Here is a 23,209-nt window from a genome sequence, read left to right on the forward strand (position 1 = left end):
AAATGTAATTTTGTTACAGTTGTAGACTTAAATGAGATTTATTTAAGAACAGTGGTTTGGCACAGTTTTACATTGATTCAAATCCAGTGTAAAAGATACAGCAAGGATACAAGAGCATTAGAGAGAAACCGTTACTCTGGTAGACAAACATAAATCAGACTTTCTAAATGGTCTCATGAGTGTTTCCAGTATTTATGTGCTGATCTTTTGTGTCGACACCAATAATGACACAGAGACAATAAGCTAATATTCATTTCATACACATAAAAACATTGTTTTTTCTACATAAGAGAATTCACTACAGTAACCCGGTATCACAAGCAGGTAGGGGCAAATAAATGTACAAAAGTTCAGGAATCACCTGCTTAACATGGTGGAGTAAGTTCCTGTGGTGCTGGGAGCTATGTTGTTAGGGGCAAAAGGAGGAGGGGGTAGGCTAAGAGAGATTCACAGACCTTGATGCCTGAACTAAGTAGGATCTGTGGTACCTGAGCCGAAGGGGTGCCTGCAAATGATAATCTGTTACCTTAACCTTACTGTGGGCCCACCAGCTGCTGGGTAAGCTGGGAAGGCAGGGATCTAATCATGTACCTCAGAATCGGAGGCTGTAGTACCCTCTCTGAAAGTGGTGGACTGCACTCTTCAAGCTGGAGTTAAACTGTTGCTCCAAGCAAATGTTATCAAGTATTTTGGGGTGTTGTTCACACGTGATGATAAAATCCAGCAGATGTACAGGGAGTTTTTAGCAGAAGAATGAATGACATGGTGGACACAAGCAGCTAAAATGAGGTTTCTCCATGAGGTGTCGGGGCTCAGCTCAGAGTAGAGCCACTGCTCCTTTGCGTGATAAGAGGAAAGTTGTTCTTTGTATCTCCCATTTGAGGTTCACTAGACAAGACCATGGACAGGACCTGGAACTATTTATCTCAACCAGCCTGGAAACATCTCAGGATTCTTCAAGGGAAAGAAAGGTGAGTTGCTAGGAAGATAGATGTGTGGAACACGATGCATACCCTGTTGCTAGCTTCACTCTACTTTGAATTAACGTTGAAGCTGCATGGATGGTATATAAAACTTTAACGGGGTCACATGGACTTTTTACAGGCTTGTGAAAGCCAAGTTTGAACTCATGTTATTTGCTTCAAAGGTTCAAGATCTCTGCAAAGAAAAAATAAATAAATAAAAAAAAAAATAACGTAGGTGTTGTTTTGAGAGAAGTTAATTCAGTGTGTCCTAACACATCAAAATCTCTTCTGGGTGTCTAAATTTAGCTTTTATACATTTGCATAAATTAGTCCTGAAATAATGAAAATGAAGCAGCAGTGAAAAACTGAAGAACTTCGGGCTGTTGTCAGAATAATTTATCTTCAAAGTATAACACTATTTTTCTTATGATGACAAAATCTAAAACTCTTAACACATTAATTTCCACAACTCAGTAACTCAAGATAATTCTACAACTCTTAACACATTAATTTCCACAACTCAGTAACTCAAGATAATTCTACACTGAGGGCATGTCCACGCTAAATATCCGTGTATTATTAGTGCTGGTGCCAACCCAGAACTTCCCTACTCTGAAAATGTCAAATTTTGAATATGGCTCACAAACAATGCATAAAAGTTCAGTTTAAAACAACTTCCTACAACAGCTGGGAAGTAGTGCATTTGTTTGTTGGCAAATGAAAGCAGGACTCAACATCTAGCCCACTTCAAACATTAAAACTTCTCATATAGTCATCATGACTAGCTCAAGACATGTTCCAACCTGTGACAGATGAGTACTTCATAAAATTCACAAAAAAAATCCATCTCATGCAACTGTCGGTTACGAGGCTTGTGGTTGACAGTTTTGAGTCTCTGTGCTGCTGTTCTCATAGTCTTTGTGTAAATCCAGTGATCCATACAGACCCTCCAGTATGGCCACTACTCTGCTCTGGAGTGAATCCACCTGCTCCAGTGGACAGTATTCGTCTAGACTTGACCTAAAAGCACACACACATTAACACAGACATTTAAGCTTGCTTTCCACAAGACAGACCACATCTTTCACTGTGTAATCTATGTGGCTGTATTCGTCACCTGGACATAGTCACCAGTGTGGGGGTAGGCAGATGCTTCAAGAAGAGCTGCACTGCTGAGATCAGTCTGTCAATCTCCTCATCGGTGCTGATGTGATGAGGCAGCTCCACTGAGTCACAGGTCAGCCCAGCCTGGTGAACCTGACACAGAGAGAGAGAGAAAGAGAAAGTAGAATGGGTAGACAAAACACAGGAGCACAACAGAAGATGTTTATTCATTTATTCTGTGATTTCTAAACTAAACCCCAGTCCATCATGAACAATGTCCCTCATCCTATACACAATGCCATAGTCAGACAGAGAAGCTCGCTCAGTGACCTGTGTCCTGCTCCACTGACAAGTTGAGGAGGTTGCTTGTCCCTCAGGCCATAAGACTCTGCAACACCTCCCTAACTAAACTCTAGTTGCTCCGATACAGAATGATATACTTAATAACGTATACATATCTTAAATAGAAATATCTTATACATGCATGGCAGAGACCAAAACCACTGCTGAGCAAAAGGAACATAAAAGCTCATCTCACTTTTGCCAGAAAACATTTCAATTATCAGAAACACTTTTAGGAAAATACTCTGTGGACTGACGTGACAAAAGTTGAACGTTTTGGAAGGTGTGAGTCCCTTTACATCTGGAGTAGATTGCTGTGATAAATGGAAGCAGGGATTCTGCTGTCTACCAAAAAATCCTGAAGGAGAATGTCTGGCCATCTGTTCATGACCTCAAGCTGAAGCGAACTTGCGTTCTGCAGCTGGACAATGATCCAAAACACACCAGCAAGTCCACCTCTGAATGGCTGAAGAAAAACTAAATGAAAACTTTGGAGCGGCCTAGTCGAAGTCCTGACCTGAATCCTATTGAGATGCTGTGGCATCACCTTGAAAAGGAGGTTCATGTTGGAAAACAATGTGGTCGAATTGGAACAATTCTGCAAAGATGAACTTCTTCCACAGCGCTGTAAAAGAGTCATCGTTAAGTGTGGCCCAACCAATTATTATTTACAAGACAATCACTTCACACAGGGCCATGTAGGTTTGGATTTTGTTTTCCCATAATAATGAAAACCTTCATTTAAAAACTGCATTTTGTGTTTACTTGTGTTATCTTTGTACATACATATTTGAATATGATTATCTATATACTTTGCTACTGGATAGCTACGTTTTTAATCTGACCAGAACAGTGACTTACATCACTACAGACCAAAGGGTATATTAAGAATATGTGATGTCCACATTTTTTATTTAATTAGTTAACACACAGTACTCTACAGCTGGGGTCAATGCAAATGCCATTAGTTTTAAGACTTTTTTTTTTTGATATACTATATTGATCCCCGAGGGGAAATTCTGTCCTGCTGTTTGACCCATCCATTTGTTCACACACAGTAATGTGTACAGTTGGAGCAGTGGGCTGCAGCCCCTGTGGTGGGTGCGCCCGGGGAGCATATTGGGGGTTAGGTACTTGCTCAGGGCACCGCAGCCATGGACAGGGCGGGAGACCCTTCAAACCATAAGCTGTGCCTCTCACCACTGCTCCACAGCCCCCCTTGAATTTGACCATTTACTTGATTTTTGATGTAGTTACAGCATAATCCATTAAAACTACATTCAATCTACAACATAGTGTGGTTGTCCTGCTCGTGGTATATATAGTTACAGAACATTATTCTTACCATTTCATAGTCAGGACATGGATTTCTGGCCTTCAAACTGGAAACCAGTTGGGCTAATGAAGCCATGCTGAAAAAACACAAACAGCAGAGAAAGTTCAAAGTCACTCACATTTACTAGGCTGTGCTTATACTACAGTAGCTTTCCCAGGAAGACTGAATACTTTAGAAGAACTTAGTTTGCCTTCTGCATTATCACTGGAGCTCTACATTTTACAGAGATAGACCATTGCCCAAAACAGTCTGCTTGGCAGTAGTACTTTCAGGTTCAAAGTTTTGCTTGTTAACAGTGTTTTCTGCAGCAGTGTCATTGAAGTATTGAACATTTTGTTGTCAGCATTTTGTTGTTTTGTTCTTTGCAAATTAAATGGCCCAGAGACAATAATGTGGAGGAGAAAGTCCCAAAATTAGTTACTTAAGACAAAGTAAAAATAAGTGAAATACTGTACATAAGACCACAAAAGTTCAACAATGGACATGTCAAGTACATTTAACATGAGGTAAAATCAATCCACTGTCATTCCCTAGACAGATCTACGTGGGTGCAAGCAGAATGGAAATACATGGCACCACTAGGACTCTGATAGATCGGTTGCTGTAACTGTAGCTGAATAGTTTCCACCTTTAACCTAACAGAAGCACTGTCTAGGCAGAGCTTCACAGCTTTTCAGTTCTGTCACGAAACAGTACAGTTTTTGCTGGATGTAATCACCTCAGAGATATCTTTCCTGTGTTGCAGTATTTATTTATTCACCTGATGAAGACAGGGCTTAAAAAATGTGTTTCAGTGAAAAGTCATAATATCTGCTCACCAAGGCTTGTTATCAGGTTTCTGTATCTGAGGTTGTAGGCCTTTCGTTGCAGTATAAAAAGAACAGGTTTACATAGTAAAGTTAACAACGTCTGAATTCTATGAAGCTGCCTCAATATCAGGATCATGATGTCTCACCTTTGTGGCTTACTGGGACCTCTGAATATAATCAAGCTATCACAACTGTTACTAGCAATAACTGATTGACTAAGCCAGTGCTTCTCTAACTTTTTTTGCACAAGGTGGAACTTTCCAGCATCCATCCCAATCACCCCAACAAAAATCCATAACAAATCATAAATCAATAACACCACGTAACACAGAGTTCAAAAAGAGAAAATAAAAGTGCAGTTGTGCATCACTTGCATCAAAGTAGTCAAAAGTACAGAAAATAATGAAACACTGTTTTAGTCATTTGTAATATGTAAAAAAAAAAAAATGCAACACAAAACAACAAAGCAAAACCATTTGTCAAGGCGAGTGATTTTTTTTTCTGCATTAATCCATGAATCCAAAACCTAGAGAACTCTGGCTCGCGTGCGGGCATGTGAGTGTGTAATGCCGCTGGCTGGCCAACCTTGGTGGTCCGTGTCACAAATCTGCTCATACTGCTCAGAGTAGCCTGCTGCCTTGTTGTGTGAAAGTTTGTTTTGTTCTGCTGCAATTGACATGCCGACGTCAATCATCACTTTTGCACTTGAGTTCCAAGTTAGATTTTTCTCCCAATTGCCTAGCTAATGCTGCTTAATAATTTAATGTTCTTTAAATTTCAGCGACATGTAATACTGTGTGTGGGTGTTTTGTTTTAAGTGAACTGTCATTATTGTCAAGAATGAAGGCGCATTGAATTGAATATTTCCTCCCGTGTGACGCGCCCACCTGTCATGTCTCCATTCCCCACACTTTGAGAAGCACAGGCATAAGCTGACAGCTACTCATCCAAAGTAAACGCTCTTGTGAGTTCTCCTTTTGTGTGTCCTGCCAGATTTCACAGATTTCCTGTGGCATTAACACAATAAAAAGGAAAAAGAAACACCATGTTGTTGTGACTATTAACCAATTAACTGTCTGTAATAATCTCATGAACTGAAAATATGTTACTAACTAACCTAATTATTGCTGACTGATGAGAGTTGGTGCGAGAGTATTTGTGGACATCTGTTCCAGCTGTGCAGCGTTGTTAGACCAGCTGTTTCCATCTGGTCTAATGTTACCAACAGTGTCTTCATTATGTAAATATGATACGTGTAAACTATCTCATACAAAACCATTAAACAAAAGTCTGTGGTCAGTGATAGAGGTAGATAGGATTCATCTGCATCTCTGTTGGTAAAAAAATGATTTGACTGAATTGGCAGATGTGTCCAACACAGCAGGAAAAATGAAAACCACAGAAACCTTACCCTGGATTGCTGGCCCAGCGTGTGACCGTCTCTTCTCCATCATCCTCTAACAGGTCAGCAAATGCAGCTTCCAGGTCCTCTAACTGACGTATACGACGATCTACACAGTCGTCAAGCTCCTCCTGTGCACACATGCATACACACCTCACGTCAGTCGTATACAGTAGAAGAAACTATTTCTTTTGTACTGTGCTTTGGGCATATGGTTCCAAAATACAAGAAATTTACTAAAAACAGGCTTCAAGGAATACAACTTTATGATTTATGAAACCCTTTGGCAGAACAGAATGTCTGACCTGATCTGCGTTCAGACTGGGTCCTCGGAAGTTGTAGAGCTCCTTAAGGATGGTGTATTCCTCCTGGACACAGAGACAACACCGGTTTCCTCTTAATATTCAACTAGGGTGAGATCATTATGAACAAAGCTTTATATGGACACACACCCATCTTGGATCAGATTTTTTTTTTTTTACGTTTTGGCTAAATGAAACAGCTGCTGGACCCAATGTACAGAATACAGTGCTCACAGATAAGATATGCCTTTATTCATCCTACGATGGGAAGATTCTCGTTAACAACGAGAATCTTGTTAAGCAGAGACATTGATCATCACAGACAGTGCACACAGTGCACATATGGGTGGACTAAAGAATAAAAATATAGGAATATAAAAAATATATAAAAAGCTATATTAGAAAAAAACAAGGCAATGTTCAAGTAAGAAAATGGTAATGCTTCTAAACATAAATGTATGTATGTTCACACATCTCCTGTTAAGTATATATCGCTGCACCAACAGTTAGACATAATCACATCATCTTTCTTCAGATCATGCTAGGTCTGGCCAAAACTTCACATACTTTCCATTTTTGAAATAAGTGGCGGTTTGAGCTTTCTGTTAGACGACACAGAATTGGCACTGAATGTCCAATTTCTCTACTTGGACATGACAGGGTGTCTGCAGCAAGACACAATGAATTCTGTTTCCCCCAAACAAGTATGAGGACAAAAGAATACAGATTTTCTCTTGCCTGCCACTGGCAGACATGTTTGATGTAAACTGTATTTCTACAATACTGTCAGCCGTCAGAGGGTGTTCCACACTTCTAAAGTAAGAGTGGAACCACTGGCAGCTACAAAAGCTTGGATGTTCATTATCTCATGATGGTGAAATGAGGTTTTAATCTAAATTTTAACACAGTTTTTAAGCTGTGAGTCAATGAATCCATTTTATGCTGCTTTAATGCAGCTGCATTACTTAAATCGACCACATCATTAGAATGGCCTTCCGTTTACCTTAACTTAAAATGCACAAAATCATCAAATATCTATTACATGTCACTGAGTCATGTCTTAGCTCTGGAGATACTAATATGTGCTAAGCCATTCTTAGAGCTGATCTTCGGATGTGAACATTTAATTAGGGCACAATAAGTGAGTAATTGGAGGCTATGGTCCTCCTCCAGCAACTTCAGAAGGCCCAGAAAAAAAGTGATTTAATTGTATCATTGATTGATTTTGAGGTGATTATCATTAGTGATCTAAATTTAGCCTGGCCTACTTCAGCGCCTCTTTATTTATTTATTTTAATATTATCTGAGCTGTATTTTTCTTTGTTTATATTGCATCCCACTCATCCAACCTAAGGGTTCTCCCTTAGTCAAGCTTAACTGACCTAATTTCAGTCGCATCCTGTATCCTGTCTGTGGTGCTTCTGAACTCAAGATTTGCTTTGGAAATGTGAAAAAGAGGCAAGCAAGTACATTCACATGGTGGCAAGAAGACATTTTAATGTTGAGGCTCTTTTGCACTTTCACTCCACTCTGAATGCTGACACTAGGTAGGTCATAACCATTACTTCATTTTTACAAATGTTTTAGATATGATTTAAGTTAGGGAGGTACCTTTAAAGAAGTTGACAACTAAATGCAGCAATATTTCCCTGAAACAAAGCATGGGCTTGGTACAACTGAGTCACTACACGCTTGACAGTTTTATTAGAATGAGTATATTCCTGACTGGAAATATTCACTGGAGTGGAACTCTAAGTCCCTTAGTGGAACAACTCAGTAAGTCTGCAAGATGCCATGGTGCACAGGCATGGGTACATTCTTACTTACGTTCCTTTTCTTGTTTTTCCAAGGAACTAAAAAATATATAAAAAAGAATGAACAGAAAACGTATCACTTATTTTTCATAAGCAATAAGCATAAGCGATTTAAAAAGTCTGGATTTTGTATTTACATAATGTATGTTTTGTGTGTAAAATACATACACTCTAATATCCTGCAGTATACTTGCAATCACCTTTTTGTGATGTATTTGGAAAACAGCATGTTTCCTAACCTACTGTCAGATACTGAATGTATACTATTTATTCTTTAACTTTGCTTCTTTAGTCCCATCATGCCATCATTGATTAGTTACGCATAATTATGTTCCTCTACAGTGCTGCACTATTTATTTAGTTGCCTATCTCTATGTTTGTTATTTGACACAAATGTAATATACTCGTTTCTTTTTATTGGATATTCAGTTTTAGTTTTATCCTGTTTATCTATTTATCATGTTAAAAGCCCAATGAGTATTTTCATGATGTTATAAATGTGTGTAGGTGATGACCTGTAAAGCTATGATTAAAATGGCTTCTCCTGTTATTACAATCGGTCTTTACAATAGTTTCAGACAGTATATATAGCCTATACAATATACCTAATAGGAATAATAATTCACCCAACATGCATGAAATTAAATTGGTTCAAATAAATGTCATGCACCTGCAAATGTTTCATTTGATGCATAATTATGGGATTAAAAAATATAAAAATCGAAGAGAAGTTGCAACAGAACCAAACATGCGGCAGGGGGCAGAGGTGAAAAGTGTTTAAGGGGTACCTGTGTGTATAACTCCTTGAAGGGATTTTTACATGAGAAGAAATCCAAATCAATGTCCAGGATGTACGGGTCCGTCTCACTTAGAAATGACAATACACTGTTAACAACGTAACTGGTTGATCCTTCATCACCCTCATCATCATCTCTGGCATCGGTTCCATTTCTTCCCTGTTTTTCCTTGATGCTGCTGCCCTCTGCTGGTTGCAGTGCGTCAGTGGTTGCTGAGAGAGGCTGTGTGCTGCTGCCTTCCCCAGCTGCACTCGCCTCTGTCCGTGGTCTCTTGGCAAAGCATCTCTCTGTGTTCATGACTGTTTTCCTTTCTGAAAATGACAAAGCAGAAGGTGGGTTTAGATACAAATGAGTTGAATGACTCACTAGTGACAAACTAAATGAGTCAAAGATGATGAAGAGAAGAAAATTAGGATTAACATTAAAAGATAGTAAATATAAATAGTAAAATCAATAGAGTGAACACTATTAAGTGATATGTATTTTAGATCACACAGCATAGGGTCTGCATTGTCCACTTCTGCACATGTAGTGTGGAAGTACATGTAGTTCTGTATAGGATACTGGGGACTGGTTTAGAAGCCGTATATATATATATATATATATATATATATATATATATACAGCATCAGACAAACTGACAAATACTATTTAAATATTTTACATTTCAAGAAAAAGAAACACTTTTGAATATATTCAAAACTTACAAACACACATAATGACTAGGGTCAGTGATATTAAAGTCAAGCACTTCCCATAAAGAAATAAATCCTGTCAAAAAAGTGGTAATTATAAGTGAACACTATCTCTTGTCTCCTGTCCACCCAGCCCCTATCGTCAAAGCAGGTACCGGTAAGTGAGACGTGACTTGGGTTGACAGGATTGACTTTGACCACGTTCAGTTGGAGGGTTTTTGAATTCTCCAGCTGCTCCTCACAGACATACAGACCATCACTGAGGAAGTAGTTGTCTGTACTGGTCACCCTGAAGGGAGAGGAGAGACACAGACATAGGAAACAGACAGAGAGACAGAGAGGAGGAGAGGGCGGCATACAGTTCAACGTAGTTTCTTGTTGAGCTAAACAATGTTATTTGCCACTGTTTCAGAATATGTCCTACCTGATGGTGGTGGTGGAGGAGTCTCTGCCGACAGTCATCTTGTGTTCTCCTTCCCTGATTTGCTGGGCCCAATATGGATGCAGCCACGCCACACAGGACACATGACCAGCATAGACCATAGGCATTATCCAGTTCTCTATACTCAACTCACTGAGAAAAGGAAATATCTATCAGTATCCATCCATCCACCTGCTGTATCCAACATCTATGTGCATTTATACTGTGCAAGGGTACAGTAACCTTGAACATACAGTAGCAAATACTGGGCATGAGTCAGACAGGTCACCAGTCTTTTTTCATTGATGTAATCCTTGTTGTTTCGTAATTTAAGGGAAGCTTTGGATTTATATCTCCAGATTTTGACATATGCTTATTTTTAAATACATCTAAAAGACTTTCCAGCGAAGTCATCATATCCCTGAAGTCCATTACATAAACAGCTATAACCCTGCTTAGACAGACAAAAGCTGATCTGTTGTCTCCCGATGTTTGTACATCTACCAAGAGCACAAAATTAAATTCAATCTTATTTATATAGAATCAATAACAATACAAAGTGTCTAAAGAGGTGTTAGATCCCACAGGTACAGGTAAGACAGCTTCTCCGTTTATACAGGGTTATGACTTCAAGTCAGCAGAGTATTACCCCAACTGAACTCAATGATAGCACTACTCAAGCTGAAGGCGGGGTAACTCGCCTGGCTTCTGACCACCTTTAATCCTGATGTCTGCCGCGCTTCCTCACGTCCCCCGGAACTGGGGTCCAAAGTTGAGTCCCGTCAGTTGTGGTGGCTTTCCCCTAATGGATCTGTGCACTTGGTACAGGCCAGGTTATAATTTAAAAGCTAGGCTGAAAGCCCTAGGGACATATATTAGTTTTAAGTGGAATAGACTAGTGTGACCAATAAGAGCTGGGTGTCAGAGCTACCATTCAAGTTGCCTTTAGTTTTACTGTCATGAGGCCATCCTTATACCAGTGTTAAGGGGAAATAATTGTCAACAAACATTGTATTTATTTATTTATTTATTTATTACTGGTTTCAGCTGCTCTACTCCTTGGATTTCCGGTCTAAAATCTTGTCGTACTTTGGCTTCACTGCTGCTCTGGCTGGGTGGCTCTGTGCTTTAATCCATACTCGCTGCCCAACATGTAGTGACATCTTGCTGTCCAGGGTTGGCCTCTTGTCCTCAGAGCCCCTCCCAACTTCTTGTGACGTAAAGAGGTGCTGGTTCAGTTCCTCAGCGGGCAATGGCCTTCCATCTCGGTGTCTGTCATTCAGGGTCCTGACCAGGGAAAGGACCTGAGTACTCCACTCTTTGCCATTGGTGTTCTTTCCAATCCAGCTCTTTACCAGTCCAATGGTTCACTCCACCACTCCGTTGGCTTGCGATGTGTAAGCCAACACTCGGATTATTCCATTCTCCTGACACCATTGGTCCACCTTTGTATTGCGAAAATTAGTTCCATTGTCTGTTCTGAGCTCTTTTGTTATTCTGAGACAGCAACACACCTGATCCAACATGCTGACAGCACTAGTGCCATTAGCCTGGCGCACAGGTTTCACCGCAACATACCCTGACATAGAATCCACCAGCACCCACTCATACCTGTTACCCCCAGAGGCCCTGCCACATCTATGCAGACCGACCCCCATGGGACGGTGCTTCTGATGGTTAGTCCTCCTGTTCGCTTTTCTCTCCGACCTGCGTTGTACCGACCACACTCAACACAGTCTTTGAGAACCCGCCGAAACTCCTTCTCCGGAATCCAAAGCTGCTGTCTCTCCAGCTCCCTGCACGTCGAGAAAGCTCCAGCATGGTCAAGTGCCTCATGCACTGCCCGCGTCACCCCCTCCACAGAGTCTTTCGGGACAATTTTACCCTTAGGCGTACCATCCCATTTCTCGATCCCGACAAAGACAATTTTCCTCATCTGGACGAAACGATCCACTTCTTCGTTTCATGCCAGTGAGCTCCCTCTTTGGTGTGCACTCTCTGATGCACCACCTCAAGGTCCAGGTTCAGTCATAACTCCACAATCTTTTTTCACAAATCCTCACGGGCCACCTTCCTTCCTTTTGCGGTTTCATATCCATTTTCATCCCAAATGGTTAAATCCTCATTCAGTGGCTGGGCACAATAGTGACTATCTGTTATAATCCTTGCTTGTTTAATCTTCCTTTTTTCGAGCTCGAGTAGACCCTCCAACTCCGCTGTCACTTCCCCAGCTTGGGCGCTACTGGGCGCCTTCCTCCGCTGACGGTATTCCTCTTTCCCCTTCAGCTGGAGAATAAACCCCCAGTACGCTGCGTCATCGGGACACTTCCGTGAGTCGTCTGTATAAAGAGTCTATTCATAATCCTCTCGCGGTGCGTTCTCTGCTGCTGCAGCTTTCGGTGCTCCCAGTTGCAATGTCCAATCTCGAGGTCTGGGTCCAACAGGATGAGGATGTCTTCCCATTGACCCCATCTGGCATTAGTTGCTTTCGTGCCTTCAACAGAAGCTTTTCTGAGGAAGCGGTGTTCCTGGCTCTGGGTGATGACTCGGACCTCCTGCCCTTAGGATAAATCCTTCAAGGCACTCCAGTACCTGGCCAGCACAGCGAGTTCCTTTTCCTCAAGCGGATACTTCTTCTCCACCGAAGAGAGGGTATAGCTCCACAGGGTGACCAGTCCACCGCTTTTATCACTCACTTTTATGGTAGTACTGTCATCCTCGCAACTTATCTCCGCAACCAGCCTTGCTATAGGACTCCTGGGTTCAATCGTTAGGGCTCCCTGGATAGCTTTTCTCAGAACCTCCAGGTTGCTCTGATCAGCTGCAGTCCAGTCCCACTCTACGGCCTCATCTTGTTTCTTAAGCTTGGCATACAGAGGTTTAGCGTACCTCTGATATTCTGGTACATGATCCCTTACATAATTACACAGTCCTAATACCTTTTGTAGTTCATTTAATGATGACGGGGGTTCTATCCGTTCGATCTTCTTCTTATATTCCTCGGATAATCCCAAATCGCCAGACACCTGGAATCCCAAATAATCCACGTGTCTTCACCCAAACTGACACTTTTTCAGGTTCAATTTAAGTCCTGCTACCGCCACTCTTCCCACGATCTTCTGCAGTTTGTCCAGGTGCTGCCCTTGTGTATCATCCATGATAAACACGTTATCTATGTAGATAGTGGTATCCGGCCCTTCAAGTACAGCCATAACTGCTGATCGAAAAATCGTTGTAACCCTGGGGAAGCTGTTCCCACACGTAGGATCTCCCCTTGTGGGTAAAGGATGTTTTTCCCTGCGAACCCCGGACTAGTCGAAGACAGAAAAATCCATTAGCCAAGTCTATACAGGATTTGTATGGTTTCAACTTAAGGGTTCGCAGATCGCCACAGTCGTTCTTGAATCTCGCCACAGATTCAAGAGATGATCTCGCTTTAGAGATGATCTCTCTCAGCCGCGCTTTCCCCTCTGGAGAAAGATCACTCTGCTGTATTTGTTGCTCCGTCACCTCGGGAATGTTCACCGACCAGACTCTGGTGGTCAAGTCATCAACCGCCAGCAACTTAACCAACCGAGTTTGCAAAACTTTCAGCCGTTCTTCCACCTTCCTGCAGTTGCATGGTTTCCGATGTAATCTTTCTAAGTCTGCTATGGTTACCATGTCATAGGCACCCAGGACCCATACTATCCCTTTCCATATGCCATAGGGAACCTCTGTGATCGAGGCATCTGCAAACTGCACTTTTAACCTCCCCTTGGGACTCAGGGCCCTCCGTGTCATAGACATCTCAGCCCCCAAATCCACTAAATAGGGTACACCGTCCACCTGGGTATAGATGTTATCCTTGACTCGGTAAGCATGGTCCAGGGTGACTTGAGCTGTCGCGTCCATTAATCCTTTTCCCCTCTGTTAGCCGCCTGCTGGCGAGCTAGTTGGAGAGCGTCCTTCTGCGCCATGTCAACTTTTTATATTCCTCTGGCGCCAGATATCCAGTCTTCTTGTTGCTGGGTTCTGCCCTAGGTGCTCAGATGGCCTGCTGCCAGGAGGGTTGGTTGGGGGACCTCGTATGGGTGGTCGTGGATCCACCCTCCTTTCCTGGTTCTGTGTGCTCAATGGGGGCTTCGGGGTTGCCACCTTCTGTTGAGTACGTTGACTCCCCTCGACCCGCCTCTCTTCTTCAAACTTCCTCTTGCGATCCCATTTCTTCATTGTTTCCATTATTTGATCCGGGGTGCTGTTTACTGTATCCAAGGTGACAAAATCCAACTCACCTTTAGGCCTTTCACCAACCTCCTAAGCAACTTAACACGCAAACTTGCAGGCACCGTTCGGCTCAGGATGTACCACACCTGGGTCAAAGTCTGCCCTTGATCCAGCTGACCTCGTGCCTTTTCTATCTGCGCATCCTCGTCATCTCCATCTTCCAATACCAGCCTTTTGTAATGTTCCTCTGCAGTCTCATCCTGATCCATAGGCTGCCCGGTAACATGGGACAGCCAAGATTGTCATTCGTGCTGGACTTTACCATGGGCCAATTCTGCCTCAAATAATCCTGCAAATTCTGCGTAGGGGGCTTGTCTTGCACCAGTATTTTTATCTTCTTAAATTCCTCAAAGACAAAGACACCCCAGCTCTGTTGGTTCTCACGGCTGCATCCTATGTAGGCCGACGCCCCTGCAGCTCAGCTCCGGCCCGGGCAGATGTCCCTGGCTCCTCATTGTCACTGGAGGATATTTTCTGCAGTCGTCAGCTTTCAGTCTCTTTTGCATACTTATGAGCTGCTTTCTTCAGACGTCGCAACATAACATCATCATCAGTTGGCAGTTAGATTCTCATAGCTTCTCAGCGTTGGGTAGGTGGGTGCCATTAAAAAATTAGCCCACTCCCTTACTGTCGCTTTTACTGACAACACAACTTCTTCGTCCAACCGTTCCCCCCATACCTCTGGGACACCATAGTCCTGCTGGTCGGCCTCGGGCATATAAGCCTTCCGCCCATCCAGCGTTTCCACGTATCCAAAGGAAAGGTCGCGCGCCACTCTTTCCGATGTAGATGGTGTACACCAGGGCCTTCTTCTTCGCTCCTTTCCTTTGGCCAACCCTCAGTTCCTTAGCCCCAGTGATATCTCCTTGTCTCACGGACGCCATGGTATCTGCCTCCTCCTCTTCATCCTCCTCGCCGCTGCCGTCACTGCCACTGCTCCTGATCTCTGGAGGGCTGCTTGGACGGGTAGGCGGGGGTGAAGTCTCTCTTGGTGCACTCTGTCTTGGTGCAGATAAGTTCCCCTGGCCCGGTGTATTAAATGCCCCGTTTTCCAGTCGCTCCTGGTAGGCAACAGCGGCTACTCCAGGGGTTCTCTCGGTCTGCATGCCATGGTAATCCCTTATTGAGGTGCTCCTAAGTTGTGAAGTTCTCAGAGGGGCTCCTGGTGATCCTCCCCTCACTCGCGACCAGGAACACTCGTCTTCCTGCCGGTTCAGGGTCCTGGTCAGCCGCTCTCGCTTCTCTTTCTGGTGCTTCTGAGAGGTGACAAGGACCAGCTCCTCGATCCCGGACCATGCCGACACCTCCACCGTGTGTATATGGCCGGCTTTTGCCATGGCTTTTTCAGCCACTAACCATGGCAGACCTCCCGACCTTATTCCATCGACGCTCATCGTCACTCGAGTGTATCCATCATTACTAGCGGAGCGTAATCCTCTCTCCAGGGCCTCGGCCAACTCCTTCTCATAATCCTCCTGAGGAATTCCTTTCTCACAGTCCCGTACTGGAACATGTATTATGGCGAAGTGACGTGAGCAGCCGCCGCTGACAGTCAGGATTCATTTGCCACTTTGTCCATCCTCTGCCCCCAGCGCCTGGACCCTGTATTTCAGCTCCTTGACGTAGTCCTGGCCAGCCTGCCTATGGAGTTCCTTCTTGAACTTGGTATTCCAAGGGTGGTACCTGGGGTTGGTCAGAATAATTAGTCCATGCCCGTCAAAGTCCCATTGTTCACCATGGTACTGATACATTACTGCCGGGGATTGGCACTTCCATTTCAGAGCCCCTGCAGGCACACCGGCCAGGGTAGGGAGCCAGTCCGATTGATTCTCCTTATCAGTCATCTACCTCGAGGGCTTCCTCCGGGATCACCAACTCTGTTCCCCCATGTGACCCAGACAGTCCCGCACCATTTGGGGAGTATTTGAGACTCTCGTGTGCGCTGCTTCGCGGTCAGGGCTGCTAACGTAGTTCCAAAAAGGGATCCAGTCCTTTGTTATCCGTTTCGGAGCCCGAACTACTGTCAATATTTGAAGTTTTTCCTTATGGCTCCCCGCGACACTCTCAGGGGGTTCCCCCATAAAGCGGTTGGCCATAGTGCTGAATTTCTACAATAACTCCAGATAGGGTTTGTGCTCCTTGTATCGCTGAGCAGCCACTGCAGACTCTTTGTCTTTATCGTCTTGAGCCACCTTCCCCCAAAGCCTCTCGTAGCACGTCGAGACAGGGATGGAGTCAGGCAGTGATGCCTCCCTGCAGACTCATCTGGATCCCTGTCGGTCGGGGTTTTCTCCAGCGACTGCTGCGACTTTTCCTTGAGAGCGTTGGTTATCCCGCTACCTTGGCTACAGACAGCTCACAAAGTCCTTGATGCTTCGCGCTGCTATTCCAATCAACCTCGGGTCGTCTCACATGAATGGTAACCTCTCCGGGCTACCAGGGTTCTTCTTCTCTAGGCGTGGCTAAAGTCGCTACTCTGCCACGCCTCACATTGAGCACCACGTGTTAGATCCCACAGGTACAGGTAAGACAGCTTCTCTGTTTATACAGGGTTATGGCTTCACGTCAGCAGAGTATTACCCCAACTGAACTCAATGATAGCACTACTCAAGCTGTAGGCGGGGTAACTCGCCTGGCTTCTGACCATCTTTAATCCTAATGTCTGCCCCGCTTCCTCACGTCCCCCAGAACCTCCAGTAATGCAGTCCGTGTCCGAGGTGAAATTCCCGTAAAATACTTCTGCATTTCAAATTTTATACTCTTAAAACAGGACATCATCTATACATCATCATGACTAACCATCACCCCATTACTTTTATCCAATAAGGGTGTCACATTCATGACTTATTAATTAATACTTTATTAGATAATTTTGTTTTTTTCCACTAACTGTGTGTTTGGACATGTCCTGACCTGCCCTCAGGACAACAGGTTTCAGTTCCCCTTTTCGCTCCTACTGCCTGACATCTGTATCCTGTTTTTTTTATTCTGCTCCTAATTTCACAAACATTGGTTACATTGCTTCAACTTCATCTCACACTCTGTGTATCACATTCAATCACTGAAAATCAACATGTTTAATCAAACTTACTTACTTAAATCATAATATCATGCTTCTGAATTCCATTAACTCAAGTTCCGATCACCCACTTAGTACCGGGCTTTAAAGCTGTTGGTCAGCCAAGATCACTCGACAGAGGGTTTACAGAACCAAGATCCTGAAACCTTCAGAGCAAGTACTAAGGCGATGGTGGCAAGAAAAAACTCCCTTTAACAGGAGGAAACCTTGAGCAGAACCGCGCTCACATGGAGGGAGGATTGAGGATGACAAGGTAGAGGCAGAAAAGAGAGACGAGGCAGGAGAGTAGAAGGTGGGACAAAATAAATATACAGCTTTTTCCTCCTCCTCCTCCTCCCTTTCACCTGGAAGACTTACATTCCAGATGAAATTCCAGATAAAATGGTACTCATCCTTACAGTAACCTAGACTTCATTGAAATCGACACAGACTACATTTTGAATATATGAAAAGGACAATTTCTTCCCCATCAGCCTACGCAATCCATAATGAGGTTACAGCTGCTGTGCCACGTGGTCATGTGCACCACTATTCTCTCCCTTTAGAAGCGCACATAATTTTACATACAAGATGATTTATCAGGCTAACAAACTGCTATAAGCGACAATCTGTTTATTGAAAGCAAAATCAAATTACTTATCAGCTACTCAGTGGTCTGTCTCTGTCTGTGTTATTTTCCAATTTAAACATCACTCTTTTTCCATTACATTAGATTGCACTGAACAAAGAGAACAGGTGAAGAAAAACTGCCTACGAATGAGTAGAAGCTCCTAAAGTAACAAGGCCTTGTAGGATCGATTTTATAATTGTCTAACCCTTAAGATGGCTTCAGAGAACGACGCCCAGATGTTTTGCTTGTGACATATGTCTCAAATGAATGGATACATATAAATAACTTATGCAGGGTGAGGGTTTTTACAGTTATTATCTGCTGCAGCTTGGACACAGGCAAACTGCAGCTTCACACCTTTACTGTTCAACCTCTCTGAAGCAGACTGAAGGAAAACCCTGGATGACACATGCTCTACGTGCTCTACCCAAAACATACCTCAAGAGTTTCTCCTTATCAAAGACTGTGTCAGCTGACATGTTGACAGGGATAAGAAGGTCAGGATGGGAGTCCAAATGAACCATCTTAATGTTCTTTAGTGGGAGGTGTCTGGATGCAATCGCCCTGTAGATGTGACTCACCACCTTGTCAAGACATAATGACATTAGGAATGTTAGGTCATTAAATTAAAACAAAAATGGAATTAACCAAATTCACTTCTTTATTAAATGCTAAATTAACCATCTAGACAGCAGTGTATAGATTTAAATAAGCTACAGCTTAAAAAAAATGAATGTGACATTAGCATGTTGTTGTTTTATCGTGATGCCAATACTTCAGCACTTCTTCCAAAAATAAATCATTAAGGCATAGCTTTTGCTTGTAATGGTGTCTTGAGTAGATTCAGAAAATATTCAGACCTCTTCACTTTTTGTACAATTTATCCTGTTTAGAATTTAATTCTACACTCAGACACACTCACCTACAAAGAGCTATACGAGGATATAAATTGCTACCAACTGACACTGCACGGCAGGTCACAAGAACAATCCAAAGAGTTGAAGTAAGTCTCTAGCGAGAGATAATCTAGTGAGTGACAATATAAGGTCTATTGAAAGCTCAGAGTTTTTCCAGGAGCCTCAATAACTGTAAAGAACTTTGGAAGCAGCTGGATTCTTCATAGAGTTAATGGTCTGGCCATACTGAATAACCAAGAGATGACTACACACTCAAATGGCCTGAACCATGCAGCTCCTTAATGTGAGTGATGGGAGCAGATGGTCTGGGAAGACTGAGGGATACCAAAAGAGCTGCTGTTATTGACAGAGACAGACTTCTCATCATTAATGAGGTAACCTGCTGGAAGGTGGCAGGAAGTGAAAAGCACTTTATGCAAAAAAGATTTAACCATGTTTATTTAAGCATGTTTTGTCAAACTCTATTCTATGAGAGCATGAAGGAGAGGATTCTTGGTCGATCTCATATCCATTTTGTATGAGCCTATTGAGACGTTGCATTAGGATCCGTCCAGGGGCATCTGATCACAACGGACCAGGTTTAAGTACAGGTGTGATTGCATGGGGCCTCAGGTCGGGTTTCAGACCGGGGGTTGTACAACGTCTCAAGAGAATTTGTTTTGTTATTGATGAGATATATACATAAAACTGAATTAAATTGAATTGTGCCAGATGAGTTTTGCCTTATTTGTTAAAACAATATAACCACGTACTCGCTATTAGAAATGATTACCTGAAAAGGAACAAGCATACGAAGTAATGTCTGTTCATTAGTTCTTTTAAAAGATTCTGTCCATGGAGCTGTTAATAAACCAAATATTTAATAAACAAGAATTAACAAATCAAAGTATCTAATATGAGTGTGATTCTGTATATATTCACCACACATCAACATGGGTGCAAAAGTCATGACGTATAGACATATAAAACAGATGCGGAACAATGGTAGTGATCCATTAGACAGATGTTAAAATATTCTACTGCACCGTGCATGAAATTGGTTAATGGTTGTAAATTAATTTCATTTTTATTTTTACTTTACTTCTATATTTTTTTAATGTTTTTAATTTATTGGGTGTAGAGATTTTTTGTTTTTGCTCTTCTATTTTTATTTTTTTGTTATATTATGTATGGTTTCGAGTGCCTGTACGCTGCTGCTGTAACTGTGACATTTCACATTTTGGGATTAATAAAGCATCCATCCATCCATCCTGCATCCATCCATCCATCCTACAACTCATAGATGGATGGATGGATGGATACACGGTCTGAAAGATCTTATTACTGCTGGTCCTTAGAAAATTATGGGGAAGCTGGAGCCTATTCCAGTTTACTTTGGCTGAAGAGTAGAGTACAACCTGGACACCCTCTATCAAACACAGAGAGACAAATAACCATTCACACCAGTTAACTTAACAAGCATGTATTTGGACTGTGGGATGAAGCTGGAGCACCTAGACAAAAACCTGGAATCTAAATTAAATGTATCTGTTGCACAAAGTTCTTCATTATGTGACCATTATATGAGAATTAATTTTTAATATGTTTTTAGCCATCAGCAGTTGTCAGCAGTGCAATAGAAAGCCTTCACTGAAGAAGTAGTTACAAGGATTTTTTTGTTGAGAAATTCATGTGACTGTGTGAAGACTGTGAAAACTCTAATATTACTTTACTTACTAATTACTAATATTACCTTATTACATCATCTCCTGATTAGGTTTACCCTAGGGACAATTAAAAAACCTGCTTGCTTCAACACTGTTTATTTTCCTAACTTGGTGAATTTGATTGGCTTATTACGGTAGCAGGAAAAGGAAGCGCCAGTGACTATGTTGCGCTCAGATTTTTACAACAATTAATACGGTAACCGGTCGAGCTGACATTATATACATAGTTTAAATATGTTTAAATAGGAATAAATATGTCAAAATAAATTAAATTGTCCCCGTTTTTTCATTTCATCTTGATAACATTGATAACAAGCTGTATGTTGCCGGATTTCATTTCAGAAATTACTTTACCCAATAAGCTAGCGGACATACGAATGCTACAGTTAGCTTTAGACAGTCTGGTTATAGAAAGAGTTTAGAGAGAAGCCCCAGTATTACAGTTGCATTTCACAGCAGGATTCCTATAGAAAGTAGTCTTACATCATGGTGGTCCTCCACTATCCACACTGGGAGCTCCTTGTAGACTCTTTTCAGCGGCGCACGACTCATTTTAACACGGGGGAACTAGAGCTTGAGCGCTGCGTCAACGCACTGTTACTATTCAAATCTCTCTCCAGCACACATTGTGATAACGCTTCACTTCTGCCAGAAACAGTCTGATATTTACACTGACAGGAGCTGTTATTGCGATTTAGACCGCTGACACGAGTGAAATTCAAACGCACAAGAATGGGACAACTGCTTTGTTTTGATGTCCGGAAAGAAACACGAGTCAAAGAAACGACGTTCCTAGTACAGCACTAAAGTAACTGTGAAAAAGTAAAGGTGACATAAGACTGTAAAATTTGTAAAGCATTATGTGGAAAGAACTGTTTAGTTCACAGTCTTGCACACACCAAATACACGACACTTCTGCACAAAATTAATTTGGCACATACATACATTAAATTACACACAAGAAGAAAATTAGACAGGCTCTCATCTGTTGGACAAAATATCCCCCAAAAATATCCCAAACGGTCTTTTATTTATATAGTGCTTTTCTACCACGTGTACCAAGTGTTCAGGACACTTGGAACCTCCGATTCGTGGTACCCAAAACCCAAAACACACAGACAAAATGACAATGGCATAAGTGCAAGTAAATACTATCCCATTATGTCATTGGACCTTTTAATAGACCTACTTTGCTGTGCAGCACTGACATTGACCTATCTCAAAACCACACAATATTTGATAAAGACATTTTTCCATTCCTTTTCATTTATCATCTTTGTTGAGATAGATTTAATAGCAGAACTGTAGCACATATGATATACTACTATTTTACATGAGTAGCCTCTCACTGTCCTACATCACCAGTTTTCCAAGCGTGAGGTGCTCCTCCCCTGGGAGGCGCCAGAGGACTTCAGGGGATGTGTGAGAAAAAAAAAAAAAATAGATAGATAGATAGATAGATAGATAGATAGATAGATAGATAGATAGATAGATAGATAGATAGATAGATAGATAGATAGATAGATAGATAGATAGATAGACATCTGGTTAGCTAACTACAGAGCATGCGAGGGACAAAATGGATCGATTTTTAGTAGGCTACCTCAAGTGAAAGTGAGAGAGGACAGAAAGTCTGGGGCTAGCAGAAAACGGAGTAAGTATGACCCTGATTATTTAAAGTTTGGCTTTTCATGTATTGGTCCTGACAATGCATGTACGATGCATTGCTTGTAGCTTTATCACTCAAAATTCAACTTTCTGAATGTCCCTTGTCCCACAGAATCATCAACAAAGGAAATTACTTGGCCACAGTAGCTTCGTTGCATATACAAGTAAACACTCTTAAAAACCACAAGATAAATTACATAATTATCACTATGAACAAATGTAATAAAAACAAAAACAAAAGTAATAGGCAAAACAGAAACGGAGAAAATTGAATAATTGATGGGAACATGTCCTCCTCCTCCACACTAGGTGTTGATATGTGTCTTTTCAGCGCGTTAATAAGGCCCCCTTTCCGGTTGACCTTTTATGTCAAATAATAAACAACTGGAGTTGTTCATGCTGCAGACCAGCATTTCAAACAACCACAAGATGGATAATAGTACAGCTTTTTTAATCTTGTAGGTAATGTGTGCCTAATTACGGTGCAGATAAGATGTGTGCTATCCCTCAGGTTGTTCTTCTACCAGCTCTGTTTACCTTCTACTGTGACCAGTGTGTGTGTGTGTGTGTATATATCTAGATAGATAGATAGATAGATAGATAGATAGATAGATAGATAGATAGATAGATAGATAGATAGATAGATAGATAGATAGATAGATAGATAGATAGATAGATAGATAGATAGATCTATATAACGTCCATGGCACATACAATGCATTCACAGAAACAGTAATAATATAATAATGCTGCTTTTGAGTTCTCTTGTGTTTCTGAACTGTTGAGATATTGTAAATACCTCTGTGATGCCCTGTGAGAGGGCCACAGAAAATCATCACCCAACTCTAAACATTTTAATGTAATTGTCTGGCTTTTACAGCCCACAGATTTTCTGTTTTGGTCCTGTCTCGCCCCCCACAGCAGCAGTTGGCAGCTGCTGTCAGAGAAAAGGCTTTGATAAAGCCATGGTACACTT

At 42.0% G+C, this 23,209-nt stretch overlaps 1 protein-coding gene across 4 annotated transcripts; it reads right to left on the bottom strand.

Annotated features, from left to right (window-relative positions):
- Window positions 1-22: 22 nt before the first annotated feature.
- c7h5orf22 (chromosome 7 C5orf22 homolog) lies at window positions 23-21,312 on the bottom strand. 4 transcript variants are annotated; one of them, XR_007113175.1, is made up of 11 exons: window positions 21,049-21,312; window positions 18,381-18,526; window positions 9,991-10,140; window positions 9,722-9,855; window positions 8,863-9,182; window positions 6,264-6,326; window positions 5,968-6,089; window positions 3,757-3,823; window positions 2,083-2,222; window positions 1,769-1,985; window positions 23-1,158 (listed from the first exon to the last, which is right to left on the bottom strand). XR_007113175.1 is itself a non-coding variant. In XM_047590565.1 (10 exons), exons 1-10 carry the CDS (start codon window positions 21,115-21,117, stop codon window positions 1,829-1,831), a joined length of 1,368 nt encoding a protein of 455 aa, XP_047446521.1. In that variant the 5' UTR covers window positions 21,118-21,312; the 3' UTR covers window positions 23-1,828. The 4 variants fall into 4 exon arrangements, 1 of the variants encoding a protein (XP_047446521.1); XR_007113177.1 differs by lacking the exons at window positions 23-1,158; window positions 1,769-1,985 and adding exons at window positions 5,444-5,563; window positions 5,674-5,816 and having other exon boundaries at window positions 2,147-2,222; XM_047590565.1 differs by having other exon boundaries at window positions 23-1,985.
- Window positions 21,313-23,209: the final 1,897 nt, after the last annotated feature.

The sequence above is a fragment of the Mugil cephalus genome, chromosome 7 (genome assembly GCF_022458985.1).
Source record: "Mugil cephalus isolate CIBA_MC_2020 chromosome 7, CIBA_Mcephalus_1.1, whole genome shotgun sequence".
NCBI lineage: Eukaryota > Metazoa > Chordata > Actinopteri > Mugiliformes > Mugilidae > Mugil > Mugil cephalus.

What these genes read in the sequence shown, in the direction of transcription:
- c7h5orf22 (XM_047590565.1), bottom strand. Translation starts at nt 21,117, where the DNA reads ATGAGTCGTGCGCCGCTGAAAAGAGTCTACAAGGAGCTCCCAGTGTGG. An exon ending in AAGTCACGTCTCACTTACCG is followed by an intron (nt 9,183 to 9,721) that starts GTACCTGCTTTG and finishes TGTCATTTTCAG; the next exon opens with AAAGGAAAACAGTCATGAAC. An exon ending in ACACTGGTGACTATGTCCAG is followed by an intron (nt 1,986 to 2,082) that starts GTGACGAATACA and finishes GTGTGCTTTTAG; the next exon opens with GTCAAGTCTAGACGAATACT.